Here is a 20,140-nt window from a genome sequence, read left to right on the forward strand (position 1 = left end):
TGCCTTAAGTTTTGTTCTCCATTTCCTGCAACACAAACATTAGGAAGTTCAATCTGATATTAAGATAAATTATGGACTTGAAAGGAGCATCTACATCTGTCTCCAGTCTTTGACAGTGGCCAAGAGTAGATGCTTAGAGGAGACCAAAAGAACAGGGCAAGCACTTGGTGATACTTTCCCATTGTGCTCTCCCAGCCTCCAGCAGTCTCTGCTCTGGAAAATCATACTCAGAGGTGGTACTTTTGAGCTTTTTGGCTCTCTCTTGCATGAATTAGATAACTTCTCAACACATGTAAGCCTTTTTATTTACACAACTGTGTAGCAATAAGCTCCACAACTCAATTACATGATGTGTGAAGTATTTTTGTTTGGTTTGAGCCTGACACCTGTAATTTTTATTTGATGTCAGCCTTTTACTTAGCTGTAGTCCGTATACATGCAGTACATCTTTCCAGGTCACATCTCAAATCACATGGTTTGATTGTGATTATGAACGCCTAATTTATTCTTAATGGTTTAGGGACTATTTAATTTCTCTTAAGTTATGTAAAATTTTCTTTTCATAAAAATTTCATAATTTGCAGTTATGTAAAATTGCGGTAAAATTGTTTTTTATAGAAGTCAGTTACAGCTTCCAAATGAGTATTTTAGCATTAGAGCAATGTTTCTAAGACTAGATATGATGTGTATCAAAGTTTGTATTAATAAGGAAATACCTTTCTTTGTGAGATTTTTGTTGCTTAATTCTTGCAGGAGTTAAAGGAAGACAATCAAGTGTTGCTAGAAACAAAGACAATGTTGGAAGATCAGTTAGAGGGGACCCGAGCCCGTTCTGATAAATTACATGAGTTAGAAAAAGAGAATCTACAATTAAAAGCTAAATTACATGATATGGAGATGGTAAGTGTAAATGGAAGATGACAAAGACAACTGATATGTATTGAATTTAATTTCCATTTTTAATAAAAGAACAACTTCAGTAAAAATGGTGTGGTAGAGGAGAAAGGTATGTCTTGATTTACGAACACTTTTCAGATACGGTTTCCTGCAGTAGCTTTGGTTCTGCCTCGGGAGCGAAAAATTGCAAAGGCGGTACTCTTTTTAAAGGCAATACAGTGTTTAACTGGATAGCTAAAATTTAATGATAAGAACTAGAGACCATAAGAATGATAGGATCAATTTTTTTTTTTTTTATATGAAGATAGTCTGTTGTCACTTAAATACTTAGATAAAAGATGTTATTCATCTTTCAAATTCTGGCAATACAGTGACGTATTTTTCAGATTATTCCCAAAATAATTTCTGTTTTAACCAGTTCTTCTCCAAAAAGTAAATATTCTAAAATATAAAGTAATAATTTGCCTGGGTGGTTTGTGTTGTTTTAATTTTCCTTAAGGTGTGACAGATTATTATCTTCTGTTTACTTTCATTTTCTGCAAAGTATTGAGAGTTGCAGCTGCAACTTAACTCCTGTTAAAGTAGCATGTGTGGGGAGAGGGGTTTATAAAGAGCCAGGTGAGACACTCTCATCATGGACTTAGTCCTGTTACAGCTTTTTGTGTCAAAGTAGTCTTATGATAGTTTAGAGAAGATGAAATTTTGCTTCTCTGTCCGTTTGTTTTTCATGTGTGCTACCAAGCTGTGCTTATCATGTATACTTTCTTTCCTGATGTTCTGAGAATTGAACTTTGAAAAAGAGTAAGTAGTCGTTGCCATAGGTTATGCTAAGAGGTTCTTCTCTGCGTATTTTTCTTTACTGATTGTTACATTTCTCTTCTATGTTCTCCATAATTTTGTTCATTCCTTGCTGTCTCACTGTGTATTAGCAAATCAGAAAATGTACTTTGCATTTCTCTGTGGCATACTAGATACTAAAATACTTTGTGCTTGTTGAGACTTTTTTTTTTAAAGTTACATGTGAAATAATTTTTAAGGAGCGTGATATGGACAGAAAGAAGATTGAGGAACTCATGGAGGAAAATATGACTCTAGAAATGGCTCAGAAACAAAGTATGGATGAATCATTGCATCTTGGCTGGGAACTTGAACAGATGAATAGGACTACTGAACTTTCTGAAGGTAAACATAGTAATACTTGCAAACTGATAAAATAGAAAAATTGAAAGCTCGGAGACTGGACAGCATTACGAAACTACAGGTCCTTATTTCTGAAGTACAGAGCTTTTGTCCACTGGAGAGATGTATGTGATAGTTTGGGGTTGGTTTGGGGTTTTTTTTGCTTGCTTTTATTGTGCTTGGTTTGGTTTTGGTTTTGTTGTTGGTTTTTGTTTTGTTGTTGTTTTTTTTTTTAAACTCAATTCCATGTATCCTTGGAGACAGAACTTACATGAAAAGTCTCTGTTCTTGTGATTCTTGTTAAACAGATGTGTAAAACCCATAAATACCTTGGAGTTAAATTGTGTTGCCATTCAAACTTCTATAATCTGTAGCACAGATCAAAAGTCTTCTTGCTTTACTGTTCTCAAAGTTAAGAAAGATTGCTAAGGCTTCTCAGAGTAATTGTTTACAGACATAACCAGCAAAAATTTTGATTATTCCAATATAGCATGCTTGGTCATACACTGGATCCCATACAAAGGATTTGTGGAGATTTAGAGATGCATCCTCAGCTGCAGGAAACAAATCTCTTCTGTGATTAGGAACTGTAGGATGGGTAGGACATTTCCTTTTATGCATCTGCAGTGTTATCTGGGTAAGGAGGATGGGTCATTAATCCTAACTAGCTCTATTCACCAGGAAGGCATTGGAGGGCCTGTCAAAGGCTTTTAAATCCCCTAAGCCGTAAAAATGCGAAATGCAAGAACTTCAGGTAATAAGTAATTTTTTTTAATGGTGTTTTTTCTCTTACAGTGCCACAGAAATCACTTGGTCATGAGGTAAATGAACTGACATCAAGCAGATTACTGAAGTTGGAAATGGAAAACCAAAGTTTACTGAAGACAGTGGAAGAACTACAAAGTGCAGTGGGTTCTGCAGAAGGCAGTACTTCAAGAATTCTGAAAACGGAAAAAGAAAACCAAAGACTTAGCAAAAAGGTAATCATCAGTGTATGTTTGAATTGTGTATGAGTTGCCTAATGATGCTTGTCATTTTCTTTCTAAAGGCTAATTTTATGAATGGCCTTTATTTTGGGTAAAGTATTACTAGGGTCTAAATGATGTTATGGTGTTTGTTAGTTTATGGTAAAAAAGAAAACCCTAGAGAGGTTTTTCTCTTCTCTAATTATGCTTTTTTATTAATGATGTTAGAATGGGACCATTTTATTCAGAAAGGTCTTAGACCAGCAAGGGGAAAAAAATCAATATGTTAATATTGGGGATATAATAAGTAATGGAAGTATTTTATGAAACTTGAGACCATTATTTTAATTTTTGTAATTATTAAGCAGGGGAAAGTATGTGTACATGGACATATTAGCTAGTCTTCGCCTAAGCAGAGAACTTGGTCATGTGTCCTCATTCATGAGAGAAGATGGGCCAAGGAATTGATGAGCAAGTGAATGGGAGGAGTTTGTCAGATTTATCTGTGCTGATCTACACTATTTTGCTCTCCAAATTATGCATATCAAACAGAGTAATTTAGTTAGTGTTATTTATAGAGAATAAAAATTGGAAAAAAACAGGAGCTAATTACAGTGGAGTAAAATGTCTAAAGTTTCCGAAATAGCTTTTACTTCAGCAGATATTTCAGGTGTTAGACTATTCTTAGAGAAGAGTGTGTAAGAGATAATGAAAAAAAAAAAATTGAAAGAAATCCCTACTGTATTCCATACTTCCATGCTTTTTCTGATTTCTTAATGATACAGTATTTTTTGCAGTAGCCTGTGTGCTGCTTTGAGTTTCTGTACAGTACCAGAAAGACAGCTGGGAGGGTACAAGAGAAAGGAATAGGTATAAGAAGCAAGCAATAGTAGGTCCTTGTGGTTGTCTGATACTGTTCTTATTACTTTGGATATCTGGCGACATGTCCTTTTTCTCACTGCCCCTAAAAACAATGTTCTGAACAGTGATCACTTCAGCAAAAAGCATGAAGTTGAACAAAATGTCTGTTACGAGTCCCGTATACAGTGTCTACTTCTATCTGGACATGCTTTCTCTTAAAACAAACTGCTAATATAGAGTCTTATAAATACGAGATACAGTGACCACAGGAGCTCCATTCCCAGTGCCTAGATGGCAGTTGGGCAGGTGATGGGTAAATTTGGTTCCCAGACGGAGTCTGACTGCATCCCTGCTGGAGTGATTGAGCCAATTACTTCTCCTTTGCAAAAACCAATGAAAGGGCCAATAACCCTGTAAAACATGCATTGGTCTACTAAGCAAGGGTCCAGGAAAATCTGAATTTGAGAGGAAGAGGGAAGCAAAAGACTGGTCAAGCATTAGTATTCTCATCCTAAGAGAAAGATTTAATTCAGGTTCTGGCCTAACCGATGCCATGCTTTTTGCATATTTCAGATCAACAAATTGCTTCATGAAGGAACAAATTCCATTCAACTACCTTTTTGTGATTTTATTTCTTAGTATTACTAGCAGAAATTTAATGTATAATTCAGATAACTCGTTTCTAAAAGTATTCTTCCTGCCTGGGGTCCGAGTTATGTCTAGACTCCTCTAGGATCAGGTAATGTGGACGAGGGACTTGACCTAGAATATAAACCTTTCAGCAGATGCTGAGCAGAGATGTTGCTTCTAAGTAACTAATTATAACTTACATGTGACAGAAAAATCACACTTGATTATTTTCACTTGTAAACAGTTTTGCTGTCTGGTGACATTGCGAGTTGGAACCATGTGACAAAATAAACCTGTCTATTTAATTCCCAAGGAATCATCATAAGTATCTCTTGAAATAGTTAAGTAAGATCAAACAACATTAAACCCTTATAAGTTAAAAGGGACTAGGAGGAGCAGTATAAATCTCACTAAAATGGAATTTTAAGAGGCAAAAAAGGTGCTTGAGGAAATATCCAGAGCCTAATAGAATCTGACCTTTTTTTTTTTTTTTTTTTTTTAATGCAAAAGTACTCTATAGATACAATCTTCTGAGCCGGGGAGAAAATTCTGGCAGAAGTAAATTTATTCCTAGAAGAGATGAATTGTTTCAGATAAAGAATAGAAAATTCCATTTTATTCTTTCCTTTAAACTTTATTTATTTCTATAAGGATACCTTCAACCCAGCTAAGAGTAATACTATTGTCATTTTTAAGTACATTTTAAAAAATTTGTTTCTTTTTCCCTAGCTTGAAGAGCTAGAGAATGAAATTAGCCAAGAGAAACAAAGTCTTCAGAACAGTCAAAATTTCAGTAAAGATTTGATGAAAGAAAAAGCACAGCTTGAAAAGACACTTGATGCACTTCGAGAAAACTCAGAGCGACAAGTGAGTAGTAGAATCAAAAGTCTTAATGCTGCATTGTACTGTACTGTTCTCCTTTTGTACTTTTTTTACAGGCATAAAGGGATTGTAAATGTAGCAGGTTTGCCAGAAGTACATATCTGCAGCAAAATAGCTTGTCTAAGACCTGCAGCCAGTGAGAGACATGACTCATTTTTAGCTGAGGCTTTACTGTTAGTTTTAGAACTTCTTAGTGTTTTGTAATGCTTCTGTGGCTTTCGTGGGCTGTGCATTTGCTATAGTTGCTGAGAGGGTGTAGCTCAGCCAAAACAGAAAATTGGGAACTTTGGAGGTAAGCCAAACACCTCTCAATGGAGGAAAACAGGTTCCAGAGAGCTGGACAGTGTTTGAAGTAATGTCGGAGTATTAATGAGATTTACAGCAGCCTGCCCCTCAAAGGGACCTGACAGAGACCAATGTAGCGGAGCTGGTCTGCTGCTCTGCTGCTGACTCTCTTCCTCCTGTGTTGCTTTCAGTCTTGTTTATCAGTGGTAGGAAGCATCATATCCAGCTTCATAATACTCCCCTATACTAGAATGTTTTCTAGCTGTGGCTTGTAGGTGGATAGCAGAATTTATTTTTGGCTGCCAGAAACTGGCATCTGGGTCTTTGTAAAAGATTTGAGCTGTATTTGGGAGGGGACTGAATGTCACTGATGTATCTTTATCAAAGGGGTGCTGACACTTTCTAAAGGTCTTTGCAGAGTAATTCAGAGGACCTGTGGAAGGCAGCCACTAGGAAACAAGAGTTATGGAAACTGCTGGAAATACCATCTTTAGTAATAAAGTCCTTCAGAATTAGAACTGGAGTTACCTTTCATAAATTCCACTGATACTTCTTGATGAGATGGACAATTTTTAGTTTAACTTTAGAAGTACAGTGTTTTGGAATACAGAATACTGTATTTCAAAAATCCTGAAAATTTTTAAAGGCCCAACGTAATCAGTAAATGAAACTCCAGACTTGGAAAAGAAAGAAAGAAAGAAAGAAAAAAAAAAGCTTGGCATTGAAGCTTTACTTTCATTTAAAGAGAACAATGGGAATAATTTTAAAGAAAATATGCCAGCTTGTCTTGTTTAGAAGTGTTCATCGTTACAGTAATTGATTTGTGTGTTGTATTAGAAGTATACTCTAAAGGGGGTAAAACTTTCTGGAATAATTCTTAAGTCCCAATTTGACCATCACGGGATACATGTGTTGTTTTAAACGTGTTGGAGTAAGACTGTCATTTCACTGGGACTATTTCTGCTTAAAAATAATATACTTAGGAGCTGTGATGGGTTAGCAGTATCTTTCAGGTCTTTTACAAATCGTGTGCTTAAACTTATTGGAGGGGACTGTACAAGGTTCATTTGATTTCATAAAAAAATTATGGAGGCATTGATCATGATTTTTTGTTAAGTTTGGATTATAGAAGCAGAATTCATGAAAAGTAATTATGCATGTTTGGTGACATAACAGGTTATGTAAAGAAGTGTTAGAAAGTTGTGGTTTTAGACACCTGTTAATTCGTTTCTTATTAATCGTTTCCGAACAGTTTGTCATTGCTGGGAACAGAGCCGTAGATCCTGTAATTAATAGTTACATTCAGACTTAAATATAAAAGAACAGTCTATAATTTTCTCAGTTTGTTTCTCATTGCAACTAGTACTTTTGCTTTTCTCCAAAACAGCTTATTGTTGAAACATCTCTTATGCTATGTTTATTAGTGTATTCTTAAATATTGATCTAAACAGTTTCCTGCATTTTGCTGTCTGTTTTACATACCCAAATAATTTGAAATTATTTGGAGTAACTGAAAAAGTCAGTGAAATACTAAAAACTAAGATGTAAACGTTGCCTTTATCCTTGAAGTAGATCTGGGAATATGTTACTTAAGAAAATTCAGTTCTAGTATGACTTACTTTCTCTGGAAGCTGTTTTGAAACAGCATGTCCAAGGGTTCTTTTTAACTCAAAAATTAATGTAACTTTGTGTTTCTTCCCAAAATGTTACTGACTCTGATCACGATGCCCTCATATCCCACAGGCCACCTCTATTTTTAACAAGTGAAAGACACTTTTGCAGCTCCCGCACCTCTCTGCATCTCAAGTTTGGTTTAGAACTTGACTGCAGTTTTGTTCTTTGTGGACATATATCTCTGGAAATTACAGAGTTTAAGAAAAATAATCTAAATCTGGGTAAACACAAATGAAAATGAAATTACTCTAAGAAGTAGATACAGCTTTGTTTTGATTTATGCTTTGTTAGTTTTATGTTATTTACTAATATCCAAGAGGAAGATATTTGAAGATTCACTTTGACTTACTCGTTGTCAAACTTCCACCTAAGTACATACATAATGTTTGTAATGCTTCAAATAAATGCCAGTACAGTAAGAGAATTTTTTTTTTTAAACTTAAAATAAAAGGGAAATATAATGTAATCTTATTATCTTAGTAGCTTTCAGTTTATATATGGAAGTAATTACTTGTTGGCGTATTGTTCACCAGAGTTTACAATTTTTCTACCCAAATTAGATTAAGCTATTAGAACAAGAAAATGAACATTTGAATCAAACTGTAGCTTCGCTAAGACAACGCTCACAAATCAGTGCTGAAGCGAGAATGAAAGAAATTGAAAAAGAAAATAAAATCCTTCATGAGTCTATTAAAGAGACCAGCAGTAAGTTAAATAAGACTGAATTTGAAAAAAGACAAGTCAGGAAAGAACTGGAACACTATAAAGAGAAAGGGGAGAGAGCAGAAGAACTTGAGAATGAGCTGCATCATCTGGAGAAGGAAAATGAATTATTACAGAAAAAAATTACTAACTTAAAAATCACTTGTGAGAAGATAGAGGCCTTAGAACAAGAAAACTCAGACCTGGAAATGGAAAACAGAAAACTGAAAAAAACTTTGGATAGCCTAAAAAATCTCACTTTTCAATTAGAATCCTTAGAAAAGGAAAATTCACAACTTGATGAAGAAAATTTAGAATTAAGAAGAACAATTGAATCCTTGAAGTGTACAAGCATTAAAGTGGCGCAGTTACAATTAGAAAATAAGGAACTGGAGAGTGAAAAGGAGCAACTTAAAAAAAGCCTTGAACTCATGAAAGCCTCGTTTAAGAAAACTGAACGCTTGGAAGTCAGCTACCAAGGCCTAGACACAGAAAACCAAAGGCTACAGAAAGCCCTTGAAAACAGCAATAAGAAGATTCAGCAATTAGAAAGTGAACTACAAGACTTAGAGTCTGAAAATCAGACTCTGCAAAAGAACTTAGAAGAGTTAAAAATCTCTAGTAAGCGCCTAGAGCAATTGGAAAAGGAGAATAAGTTGTTAGAGCAAGAGACTTCTCAACTGGAAAAAGATAAGAAACAGCTAGAAAAAGAAAATAAAAGGCTTCGACAACAAGCAGAAATTAAAGATAGCACTTTAGAAGAAAACAATGTAAAAATTAGTAATCTGGAAAAGGAAAATAAATCTTTATTTAAAGAAATAGTTGTATATAAAGAGTCATGTGTACGCCTGAAAGAACTAGAAAAAGAAAATAAAGAACTCGTGAAAAGAGCTACCATTGATAAGAAAACCCTTGTCACTTTACGAGAGGTAAACAGAAATTAGTTACCATTCCTGTCATAATCTGTTTGTAATGCAGAGAAATTATATCTGTATTTTTTAAAAAGTTTGTATTTTTTATGCTTTAATTTGTATACTATTAGCATCTTTTTAATGGTTACAGTAGGGAAGGCATTAGATAATCAAAATTTATATAACCAATAATCAAATGGAATAATATAATCATATTACACTTAATTCTGTAAGGTTGCTTACAGACTGTCATGGAGACTTTGTTAAATGAACGTTGTTCAGATTCTTGATATATTTGTTCTGGCTGAAACACTTCCCCTTCACCGTGAAGTTCAAGACCAAATTTCAAAAGGAAGTTCTACAGAAAGGGACTAGACCATTACAGTGAAATCATATTATAGTTAAAAATGTAATATCTGATACAGCTGAAAGCTAACAATTGGAAGGAAAGGAGAGTTAACATTGAGTTATTCAAGTCATGTAGTGATAAAAGACTCTTGCCTTGGCAGTTCTAGAATTAAGGCTACATTATTTTATTTATATGATAATACTGACTAATTTTTTCTGTGTAAGGACTTGGTGAATGAAAAATTGAAGACCCAACAAATGAACAACGATCTAGAAAAACTTGCCCATGAACTTGAAAAAATAGGCTTAAACAAGGAGCGTCTCTTGCACGATGAGCAGAGCAGTGATGACAGGTGAGAATGTCAAGGCCTACCTGGAACAGTGTAGAAATGAGGGTCTCTCTTATTCATTAAGATGAAATGGTTTTACAGACTGGTTTTGTGCATACTCTTAGATTTTTAAGGCACACTAAGAGACCCAAACTAGAACTTGCTATTCTTTGAAATTAATAAGGTAGTTGATGCACTTTTACATTTAGCTGTCTGTGAAAGTGGGTTACCACTTTTTCTTACTAAGAAATTTCTTCAAGTATGTCAGTAGATACAGGTAATGTATAATTAAAATGTTTTATGTTCTAGTTAGCAGCAGAAACAGTAGCTGTAAAAGATAATAGGCCCAAAGTGTTTTTCTTTTTCCTTTTTGGTTGCTTGACTGATAGAAATGTTTTTTAGTCTTTTGTAACATAATGGTTACTTTAAACTGTCTCACTCTTTCCTTACAACTATTTCCTTCTAATTCTTCCTACCAAAAGGAAGCTGTTTGCATTCCCACTTACACAGCCTGGGAATTATCCAATACTTGAGTGTCTCCAAAACTTCGTACTGGCTCTATCAGTCTACCACACCTGCCGTTATAAAGCAGCTGCTATCTTGACATCTGTTTCCTCTACTGTATGTTGTGTTGTGTCTTATCCTGCAGGGATTTAGGGAAAATTTGTGACAGGAGAAAAGCAGACTGGTATAGGCTTCTAGCCAGTCTTTATTTCACAATGCTATTCAGTTGTGCTCTTTAAATTAAAAAAAAAAAAAAAAAAAAAAAAAACGAACAAAAAAAACCTGCTGTCATGATCTGTTATTATTATTGATTGTCATGAACATGTAGATTGATTTTAGGCCCTCTATATTAAAAGAGAACCAAACAAATCCCCCCCTCCCCCCCCTTCAGTTTCCCTTTCTTGCTGCCAGTGCTCTGTTACTGGGGTGGTGCCAGAATCCTGTAGGGGGAATCTGTTACCACCTCTTGTTTTCTGCTGGTGTCTTTCATCTACCTTTCTCAGCTCACAAATGAGGAGGTCTTATGTCAAGAAAAGTCCTCAGAACTTTGAGTAGTGTGATTTCTTCCAACTTAAGCATGACTGTGTACCAGACAGTGCATAGTATGTGTTTGGTTTGTCCTTAGGTGAATATACTATACAAAGAAGAACAAATCCTTGAGCTAAGTTGAAGCTTAAACTGCTTAGATGAAGAAGTCCAGATTGAGCAACATTTTCCTAAATCACGTTGTAGATTCCAACCGGTTGGAGTGAGCACTCCCACAAAGGGAGAAATTTTGCTCTGTAAAGGTGCTTTTGCAAATAATACTACATGGAAAGATTTATGAGTCTACTTCTATTTTTCAGACAAGAGACAATGGCACTTGTCCTTTACAAGTGCTCATACTTTTAAAGATCAGATGTTGTGGGTTCACTTCTCATAGGTTAGTTGGTTTATGACACTGTATGAATTACAGCCTTGGGCCATACAATACTAGTGTTTCCTTTGTATTTTAGAGAATGGATCTATAAATTATAATTTGGAAGAAAATTTGGAGTTATGTGTCTCTGTGGAACGGGGAGTTTTATCCAGCTTTCATTAAATTATAATCTAAATGAGCTTTCAACACACTTCTGGCACCTGTCATGACCTGTTTTATTTCTTCCTTTGCTTCCAGGTTACCTATGTGTGGGAATTACACAAATAATTTTCTTTTCATTCCCCTCACCTTCCCTTAGTGCTCTTCCAATGGGTATTCCTTTTTCAAGTAATCAGTGCATGTTTTTTGCTGTGTATATATTGTATATTAAGAGCACAACCCAGAGAGCAGGCTTAAGCACTGTATAGTGGTTGACCTGCACTTGGCACATGTCTACTGCTGGCTTTAGATCTCTTGTAATTTGGTGCTGCTTGGGTGCACTGTGATAAGAAGAGCTCATGCTTAATTCTGTGCAGATTGCTTTGCAGCAGGAGATAATGCCTGTCTAGAAAGGTGTTCATGGCAGACTTGATTGTCCAGCACTGACCATGTGAAAGCACCACAAAAGCAGATGGAGTATTTGATGGTACAAGATATTTGGGTATCAGGCTGGGTATGATATGCCTGTTCAGGCTGATCTGTGGGGAGGTGTGAAGTAAGCTTTACAGCTTGAAGCTTACCCAGAACATTATCTAAAGTCTACCTATGAGCTCAGGCTTGTGACCATACCTTTCTTTATATTATTACCTAGCTGAGGCATTAGCAATTGTTTCATCTGGCCTGTAGTAAAGCTAGGTTCGTTATGGCCAAAATTACTTCTCAGTATATTTTTGGTGTGCCCCTCTCATTTTGATGAGAGATATTAAAAGTGCACAATTTTTCTCTCCCTGGTGGGAGAGAGCTGGTTGTGGGGGTCTCTTGTTTAATGTTCTTCGTAGCACTTCAGAGTCTTTCTATTGGGGCCTAAGCTGACAACATTTGATAAGTTAACGTTGAAGTGTTTTCCATTTTCTCTTGCCTTTCAAATGGCTGTTATCTCTAGACAAAAGATGTATGGATTTTGACCCTGAATCTGAAATACCCAAATCTCAATGATTCCAGAAAATTTGTACCATCTTTCATTATTAGGTGTTCAAAAGGACACTGGAGATTCGGTCTCTGCTATTAGTCTTTTTCTTTCTTTGTTTTCTATGTAATTGTATAACTTTTCAGTAACAGAAATTCTTACTTGTAGCTGAATATATGCTTCAGCTCAAGAAGATGAAATGCTATCTATTCTACTAGTCATAGGCTGCCTACTGTTTCTGAAGTCCCTGAGAATTACTTGTCATACCTTAAAATCTAGGATTCTCATCCTACTACATGATGCTACTGGACAGCTTTCTACTTATTAATTCTCTTACCATTGGTCTTCTGCTCCAGTTCCTGACTAGATCTAATGCTGTTGTTCATTCAGGAGTCTCTTGCAATCTATTCCGTTCACTAAACTGATAGATTCTTGAGCAGTCAAGATTTAAAAGGGGGATATTAGGATTTGGTTTTATTTTATCCTACTGTGGGGAGAAGTGGGATGTTTTGCAGATTCTGAGTACACGTACAGTGACTGAACTGCTTAAAAGTGATTAATGAGTGTGTTTTTCAGTATTTTCTAAAAAGGAGATACTATTCTAAACCAGTAGATTCTAAATCTGACCACTTCTCTCCCAGATATGTGGTTTGGGTTTTTTAGGTGCCCTACAATATTGTAAATATGGTAAAAAATGGAAGCTTTACACATCAGGAGTGGCAGCAGTCTTAAAATATCAGCAGCTGGGCTGAGTGAGCGGTTAGCACATTCATATATCAAATGAGTATGCACCTGCAAAGTACTGTGTTCCATCTCCTTCCCTAGTGCCTCCTCTTTTTGAGCTGACAGGAAATGGAAATTGATGAAAATCTTGCTCTCCAAATACTTCACATCCTAATTTAGTTCAGGTCCCTGCTGGATTCACTGGAGTGAAGCCAGAAGGAAGAGTGCTGTCATCACACACACACACTTATGATCCAAATAAAGCCAGCACGCTACTGGTGTGGCTGAACATGGCTTTTTGTATGGCTAATATGTTTTAAAAGTAAGAAGGATTCAAAAACGTTTCTGACTACCATCCTCTGTTTGTTTTAGACATAGGACTTAAGATATTAATACTGAGGTGTTCATGCTTTTGAATAGTCAGCATTCAAGGATTTTTGAATGTAGCTATGAGGCTACTGTTCCAGAACATTTTAGAATTTAAATAACCTCAAATAATTTTTGAAATACAGACTTTTTTGTGTGTGATGTCATTGATCAGTAGGTACAAGCTTTTGGAGTCAAAATTAGAATCCACACTTAAGAAGTCTCTTGAAATAAAAGAAGAAAAAATTGCTGCTTTGGAGGCTCGTTTAGAAGAATCAACAAATTTAAACCAGCAACTCCGTCAGGAACTTAAAACAGTAAGGAGAACAACATTTTTTCTATAACATTAAATTACTCCTATACCAGCTATTGTTATTTCAACACTTTACCTTTTGTGTAAAACAGCAAAAGACGGGAATCGTTCAGGTAATGTAAAGCAGGACAAAGGTATGGCTGCTTTTTAAGACTGCAGTAATGCATGACCAATGTTGAAAAGTTGTTGAGTTTGTTTGTCACTGAATATGTCAGGTGGATAAATAATCTGAAGTTGATTTGATTTGGGATGCCCAAAGTAGTCATTTTCAGTTACATTTTCTGATCTTGAACAGCCTGAGTGGACTGGTTAAAAAAGGAAATACAATCTCCTTGGTTGCAGGACTTTTATAAAAAAAGTTGGGGGATACAGTTGAATGCACTGAAATAAAATAGAAAATAGAGGTCTCTTCCTGTTACACAGGTGTTTGTTAGGGTTGAGCTGTCTATATCCATAAATAATTTATACATCTTCTCCCCAAATATACACAAAAAGCAAATTTACAAATACAATAACATAGTGCTTTCTGTTCTCTGAAAAGTGGTATTGTCATGTAATAAACTAGAATGTAGAAAATGGAAAGTTCTAAACCCAGTGTAAGTTGTCCTAAATAATTTCAGGTGAAAAAGAACTATGAAGCTCTCAAGCAAAGACAAGAAGAGGAAAGGATGGTTCAGAATTCTCCTCCAAGAAGTGGAGAAGAAAATCAATCTGTCAATAAGTGGGAGAAAGAAAATCAAGAAACTACTAGAGAATTATTGAAAGTTAAAGATCGATTAATTGAAGTGGAAAGGAATGTAAGATGTGTTTTACATATTACTCTGATTTTAATTATTTGTCATGAGCTTTTCCAGCAATATTGAATGAGAGTGTTGTTAAGAAAGTATGCAATTTATCACGTAGTTTATCTACCAAGCAGAGTATGAATTAAATATAGTTTATGAAGCAGCTGGATTCTGCAGTTGACCAGCATTTAAAAGGAAATGGGGAAACCTGAATTTGCCCTTTTGAATCCACAGATACCTCTTAAATCACTCTTATATAATCTTTATTTATGTGAGTCATGGAGATTTTTCTACTACTTCTCCATAGGTACAATATTAGTTACCCATTTTTTTCAATCTTAACCTGTAGTGATAACATCACTGTGTGTTACTCTGTTACAGAAGTTGATTTACAGTTTTGTTTCACCCTGTAAATCTCTGCAAAGTCATGCTGCTTTGTTTGTTTTGGAGAAGCAAGGTTTTTTTCTTGAAGTTCAGTAAACAGCTGTGAACTCAGATTTTTTTTTTTTTTTTAATTAATGTTCAAAGAATGCTACACTGCAGGCAGAGAAGCAAGCACTGAAGACACAATTAAAGCAACTTGAGACACAGAACAGCAATCTGCAGGCTCAGATTCTTGCACTTCAGAGGCAGACTGTTTCTCTACAGGAACAAAATACAACTCTACAAACTCAAAATGCCAAGCTGCAGGTAGTATTTTCCTATTTTGCTTTCAGAAACAAAATTAATTCAAAGGTTTTTCAAATGAAAGCTTTAAAGCTAATGGCCATAACATATTCTGGGTCACTTTTAGCTTCTGGTACAGACATGGAAAAGAAAGGAATGTGCGAATAATCTGCACTAAGAGCAGCCAAATAATTTTTTTGTTTGCTGATCAATAATAACATTTCTAGAAGTTGGTTTTAATCCTTCATGTTGGTGCGATTTAAACTCTTGACTTTATACTTAGGAGTAGAGTAGATTCTCTTATCCAGTCTTCTAAGATAGGGTTTGGTGGTTTTTTTTTTTTTAATTTCTTTTTTTACTTCTAAATTAGGTCAGGGAAATAGTGTGTCCAAAGAGACTCTAATAAATATAGTATTTTGTCTATTTTTATAAATAGAGTTTAAAAAAAAAGTAAAAGCCATACTTAAGAGGAAAATCAAGATGTTAGTAAGTACAGAAGACTTGAAAAAAAAAACCTTTGAAAACTACAAGATTATGTGAAGATTGAATTCCAATAATGCAGAGGCAAAAAAGGTAACGTGTGACCATGGAAATCATAAAAATGGTTACACGCAGAGTCTTGCAGTTCTTATGGCCAAAATTCAGATGGCGTTCTTCATACTTTAAAAGGTTATTAAATACATCTCTCTTTTTTTTCTCTGATAAATGAAATATTCTTGTTAATGGATCTAATGCTTTTGGGAGCTCTAAGAATCAAAACTAAAGAGGGAATACAAAGTCCACAATTCAGAAATATAAACAATGTCAGAAATGATGGAGGATGGAAGGAAATCAAAGAGAGAAGGAGTCTTTAAACACGTAAACAAATCATGCATTTTGTGAATGCCTCAAGTTATCCTGTCTCTTTCTGGAAAGCAGAAGACAGTTGTACTACAGATGCACTTTCTATCTACCACATTGAAATCTAATTAGTGCACAGTACTCCCCTTTGTGGCTGGCAAGCCTGTGAACAAAACAGAACATTTGTGCACACACTGTATCTCATCTAGTCATTAAAAATTAGTGGGTTTGGGCATGGAAATATACCATTTTAAACAGATGAGACTGTATTTCTGGGATTCAGAAATCTTTGAGTGTTTTGTAATACCATTTGTCAAAAAACCGGGAATATCTATGTAGTTCCTTTTTTGCCTCATGAATTGCACAACAGTACAGGCCTTTCCTATCTGATGAACATGGAGAAGGAATTAACTGTAGATATTTGAAATTATTGAGACAGTGAATTGGGAGGAGGAAGTGTTTTCTGCCTTTAGTTTGTTTGGTTTTTTGTTTTTTGTTTTTGTTTTTTTTTGCGGTGAACCTCACCAAGCAGTGTAATTTTTGTTGCCGGGGATGACTGAATGATGTTATACCCAACAGACTGAGAAAGGGAGGAGTTCTTCCTTGAGAATTCAGCTAATTTGCTCATAGCTTCAGGCGAGTTGCAAGACAACACTACATCAACTCTAAACCAAAATGAAAGGTGAAATATGTTCATGAAAATAAGAGTGATTAGCTAAATCTGAAGTGCAAACTAAGCTGGTCTACATGGACTATGTCAACACTGTTCTTAGGCAAATGTAATTCTACTACAACAGTAGTTGAAATAGAAGAGAAAGGATGTCCTAAAGGATAACTGGGAATGCTGAACTAAATCAAGCTCAGAATTCAGTCTGGGAAGTTTCACAGCATACACTTGCCGTCAGACATTACTTCATTTCCAGTGAAAGGTTCAGCTTTCTCATCTGTAACAAAGAATGCTGCAATCCCAACAGAAAGGGATTTGTTCCTTAGTAACAGCATGCACTGGAGTGATAGTTTTTTGGTTTGGGTTTTTTGTTTGTTTTTTTTTTTCCCTTAATAGATACCCTGAGGGTATTAGAAGCCTCAGTATTTTTTTCATCTCTTGAATAGGAAGGAGAAAGAAACTAGCCTAATACAGGTCAGACGACAAGCACATTAGGTATCATCAATTCTTTAAGATATCCAAGGACTAGATTGATCTTTCCAGAGGCCCACAAAGTAAAGTTGTTGTTGTTCTCTTTTTAAAATCTGCCTAATGTTGAAGGCTTTAACGTATTTATAGACATTAATACTGTTTGACATAATTGTTGGAGAAATTGCACTCTTCTGCAAGAAGAGTACTTCCCACCAGATCTCACAACATGTACATAAAGCGATCAACTGACATTACTGTTGCTGGAAGAGAACCTTGAATGGCAGTTCCTCAGTAAAACAGAATATGGGCAGTTCCTTCCAGGTGCTATTATTTTATTTCCCTTTCTATCTGTTAAATAGATGCTACTGTTTGCAGTCTCATTGTAAAGGATATGTGGGTTCAATAAGGATTTTACAGTGACAGTAGAGATTGTGTACAATAAAGATTTTTAAAAAAACAATAATCTATGCCAATATGGAAGTTCCTTTCATTTTAGTCATGTCACAGATTTGGCTTATGTGATATGAGGATCACTAGCGATCCATTTCTCCAAGATAACTTTGATGCTAGAGCTGTTAATGCCAAGAGGAAAATATGCCTGTCATCTAGATAGCACTTTTAACAGATATTTGAAGGTAAATAATTCGTTTCTTCCTCCCCTCCCCTGTGTCATTTCAAGCATATGCTTAAGGGCTTTCTTGCAATACTGCTATAAAAATATTCTTGGAATATTCTGAATTGGAATTGTCTACTGGGATACAAGAAAAAAGTATTCCCATTAAAGGTTGTCAGGTAATGGAACAACTAGAAGGTTGCTAAGATGCTACTCAAGAAGTCTTTCAATAGGAGGAGACAGACAAGACAATCTAGACTATGAAATTAATTTGCAACTCTTGTCAAATGTTTATGACTGCAGGTTGAAAATTCCACCCTTAATTCTCAAAGCACATCTCTTATGAATCAGAATGCACAGCTGTTGATCCAGCAGTCTGCTTTAGAAAATGAAAACGAATGTGTGCTCAAGGAACGTGAGGATCTGAAATCATTGTATGATTCACTTCTGAAAGATCATGAAAAGCTGGAACACCTGCATGAACGCCAAGCTTCTGAGTATGAATCTCTGATTGCTAAACATGGAAGTCTTAAATCTGCACACAAAAATCTGGAGGTGGAGCATAAGGACTTAGAAGATAGGTAAATACTAATATGCATGAGTAAAATTAGAGTCTGCAATTCCTGAGCAAAAAGCAAAAAATGCTGTATAACTAGTATGAATAAAATTAGTATTACTAAAATATTTACCATTAAGATCTTAAAACTTTGAAAGATCACCTTTTTAAAAAATTTTCCATATTTTCTTTTCATTCCAAAAAAAAAGAAACTTAAATGTGATTTTTGTTTGCAGGTACAATCAGTTGCTGAAACAGAAAGTGCAGCTGGAAGAATTGGAGAAAGTACTCAAGATAGAACAGGAGAAAATGCTGCAGCAAAATGAAAAACACGAAACTGTAGCAGCAGAGTATAAAAAACTTCGTGATGAAAATGAAAGGTAAAGCAGAAGTCTGATATGTGTGTTAGTGGAGCTCTGAGCGCTTGCCAGTACAGTATAAACAAGTGTTGTATGCTCTCACATTTCTTAATACCTGATGCTGCAATTCACAACACTTATGATCCATACCTTAAAGCAACTCCACTCTGTTGGTCTGTGGTACAGTCATTTTAGAAAAACTCAGCGGGGAGTGGGGGGAACCAACACAAACAAGGATTATTATATCCTGAGGATACTGAATTCCACATAGCATCTTGAGGAATGCCAGGCCAAGCACTGTGCAGTATGGTTGTGAGCTGTAGAGGCAGCAAGCCACTCTGCATGAGTTGCTTAAGGAGCAAGATAACTGAGGTTAATGCTAGCAGTAGAAATGCAGTGGGTGGTGAAGCTCTGCTTGACCCCTGCAACTGAGGTGTAGATTGCTCTAAGCAGTTGGGTTTAATAGTAGTACTTACATAGCATGATACTTCCCCCTTCAAGAAGAGGCATTAAGATTTGTTCGTCTGGCAAAGAGGCTCACAATTAAATGCCTCCTACCTTTGGTGTTGTGTGAGGAGGATTAGTAGGAACTGGAGGTTGTTTTTAGAAAGGGACATGGCAGGGCCCAGTAGGGACAAAGGGAGCCCAGGAATCAATACATGCCACCTCCATGATTGCCCAAGTTTGGATCATTCCTATTTACTTACTGTTTTGTGTTGGCAAGAAATTCTAGCTGTTTTCTAAGATTCTTGTATTTTGAAGAGTGGCATCTTAAAACTAGTTGAAACATCCACACTTAGAAATCCTGCTTTATTTCTAAACATACAGAGAACCCAGAGTGTTTGGCTTAAAGGCAGAATGCATACCTAGGAAAATTAGACTGAGATGACTTACCTACATTATGTGATAGTAAGAAATTCTTATACGTATTCTATGGAGTAGTATAGAGCCTTGAAAATTCCATGTTTCAGAGGGAATGTGGGTAATGAATAAATTTACTTCTATCTGCATGTATTCTTTTATGGTATCTTTTAATTCCAGGCTTACTCATACATACAGTCAGCTCTTGAGAGAGAATGAAGTTCTCCAAACTGATCATAAGAATTTGAAAACATTATTGAACAATTCCAAACTAGAGCAAACACGATTAGAAGCTGAGTTTTCTAAACTCAAAGAACAGTACCAGCAACTGGATATTACATCGACAAAACTAAATAATCAGTGTGAGGTATGTGAGAATTACGCTATTTTTTGTGACTGGTATCATTGTAATATTTATATAAGTGAATTTTTAGATTCATAAAATCATATGAAGTGCTTGAGAATTAGTCATTTGGTTTATAGATAATGAAGTGGGTCTGAAGACAAATTAATTTGCCTGTTGTACAGGCAATACAAAAATTGGCTCGTGTTAGGTAAACTGTTTTAAGTTATTTAAAGCATCAAAGAGGTTTTTATCAGTTGAGTCATGATTTAGTTAAGTTTTGTGTTTGATTTGACTATCAGAATCCTCTGTAGACCTAAATTGTCTTGCTAATCTCATTATCTGTGTGTAAAATATGCTCACATCTATATGCATGTACCGTTTCG

The 20,140-nt window shown here is 35.5% G+C and overlaps 1 protein-coding gene across 16 annotated transcripts in view; it reads left to right on the forward strand.

Annotated features, from left to right (window-relative positions):
• CCDC88A (coiled-coil domain containing 88A) overlaps positions 1-20,140 on the forward strand; it is a 79,466-nt gene that overhangs the window by 39,569 nt on the left and 19,757 nt on the right. For 13 of the 16 annotated variants that reach the window (XM_069787670.1, XM_069787674.1, XM_069787672.1 and 10 more), the window contains 12 exons: positions 754-900; positions 1,935-2,079; positions 2,872-3,056; positions 5,262-5,399; positions 7,934-9,004; positions 9,560-9,687; positions 13,456-13,597; positions 14,214-14,390; positions 14,907-15,068; positions 17,939-18,216; positions 18,428-18,571; positions 19,592-19,778. In XM_069787670.1, coding sequence (XP_069643771.1) covers positions 754-900; positions 1,935-2,079; positions 2,872-3,056; positions 5,262-5,399; positions 7,934-9,004; positions 9,560-9,687; positions 13,456-13,597; positions 14,214-14,390; positions 14,907-15,068; positions 17,939-18,216; positions 18,428-18,571; positions 19,592-19,778 — 2,904 coding nt within the window. The remainder of the gene's footprint in view (positions 1-753; positions 901-1,934; positions 2,080-2,871; positions 3,057-5,261; positions 5,400-7,933; positions 9,005-9,559; positions 9,688-13,455; positions 13,598-14,213; positions 14,391-14,906; positions 15,069-17,938; positions 18,217-18,427; positions 18,572-19,591; positions 19,779-20,140) is intronic. The other 3 variants (XM_069787675.1, XM_069787678.1, XM_069787686.1) reach the window with 1 other exon arrangement.

This window comes from Haliaeetus albicilla, chromosome 7 (assembly GCF_947461875.1).
Source record: "Haliaeetus albicilla chromosome 7, bHalAlb1.1, whole genome shotgun sequence".
In the NCBI taxonomy this organism is placed as follows: Eukaryota; Metazoa; Chordata; class Aves; order Accipitriformes; family Accipitridae; genus Haliaeetus; species Haliaeetus albicilla.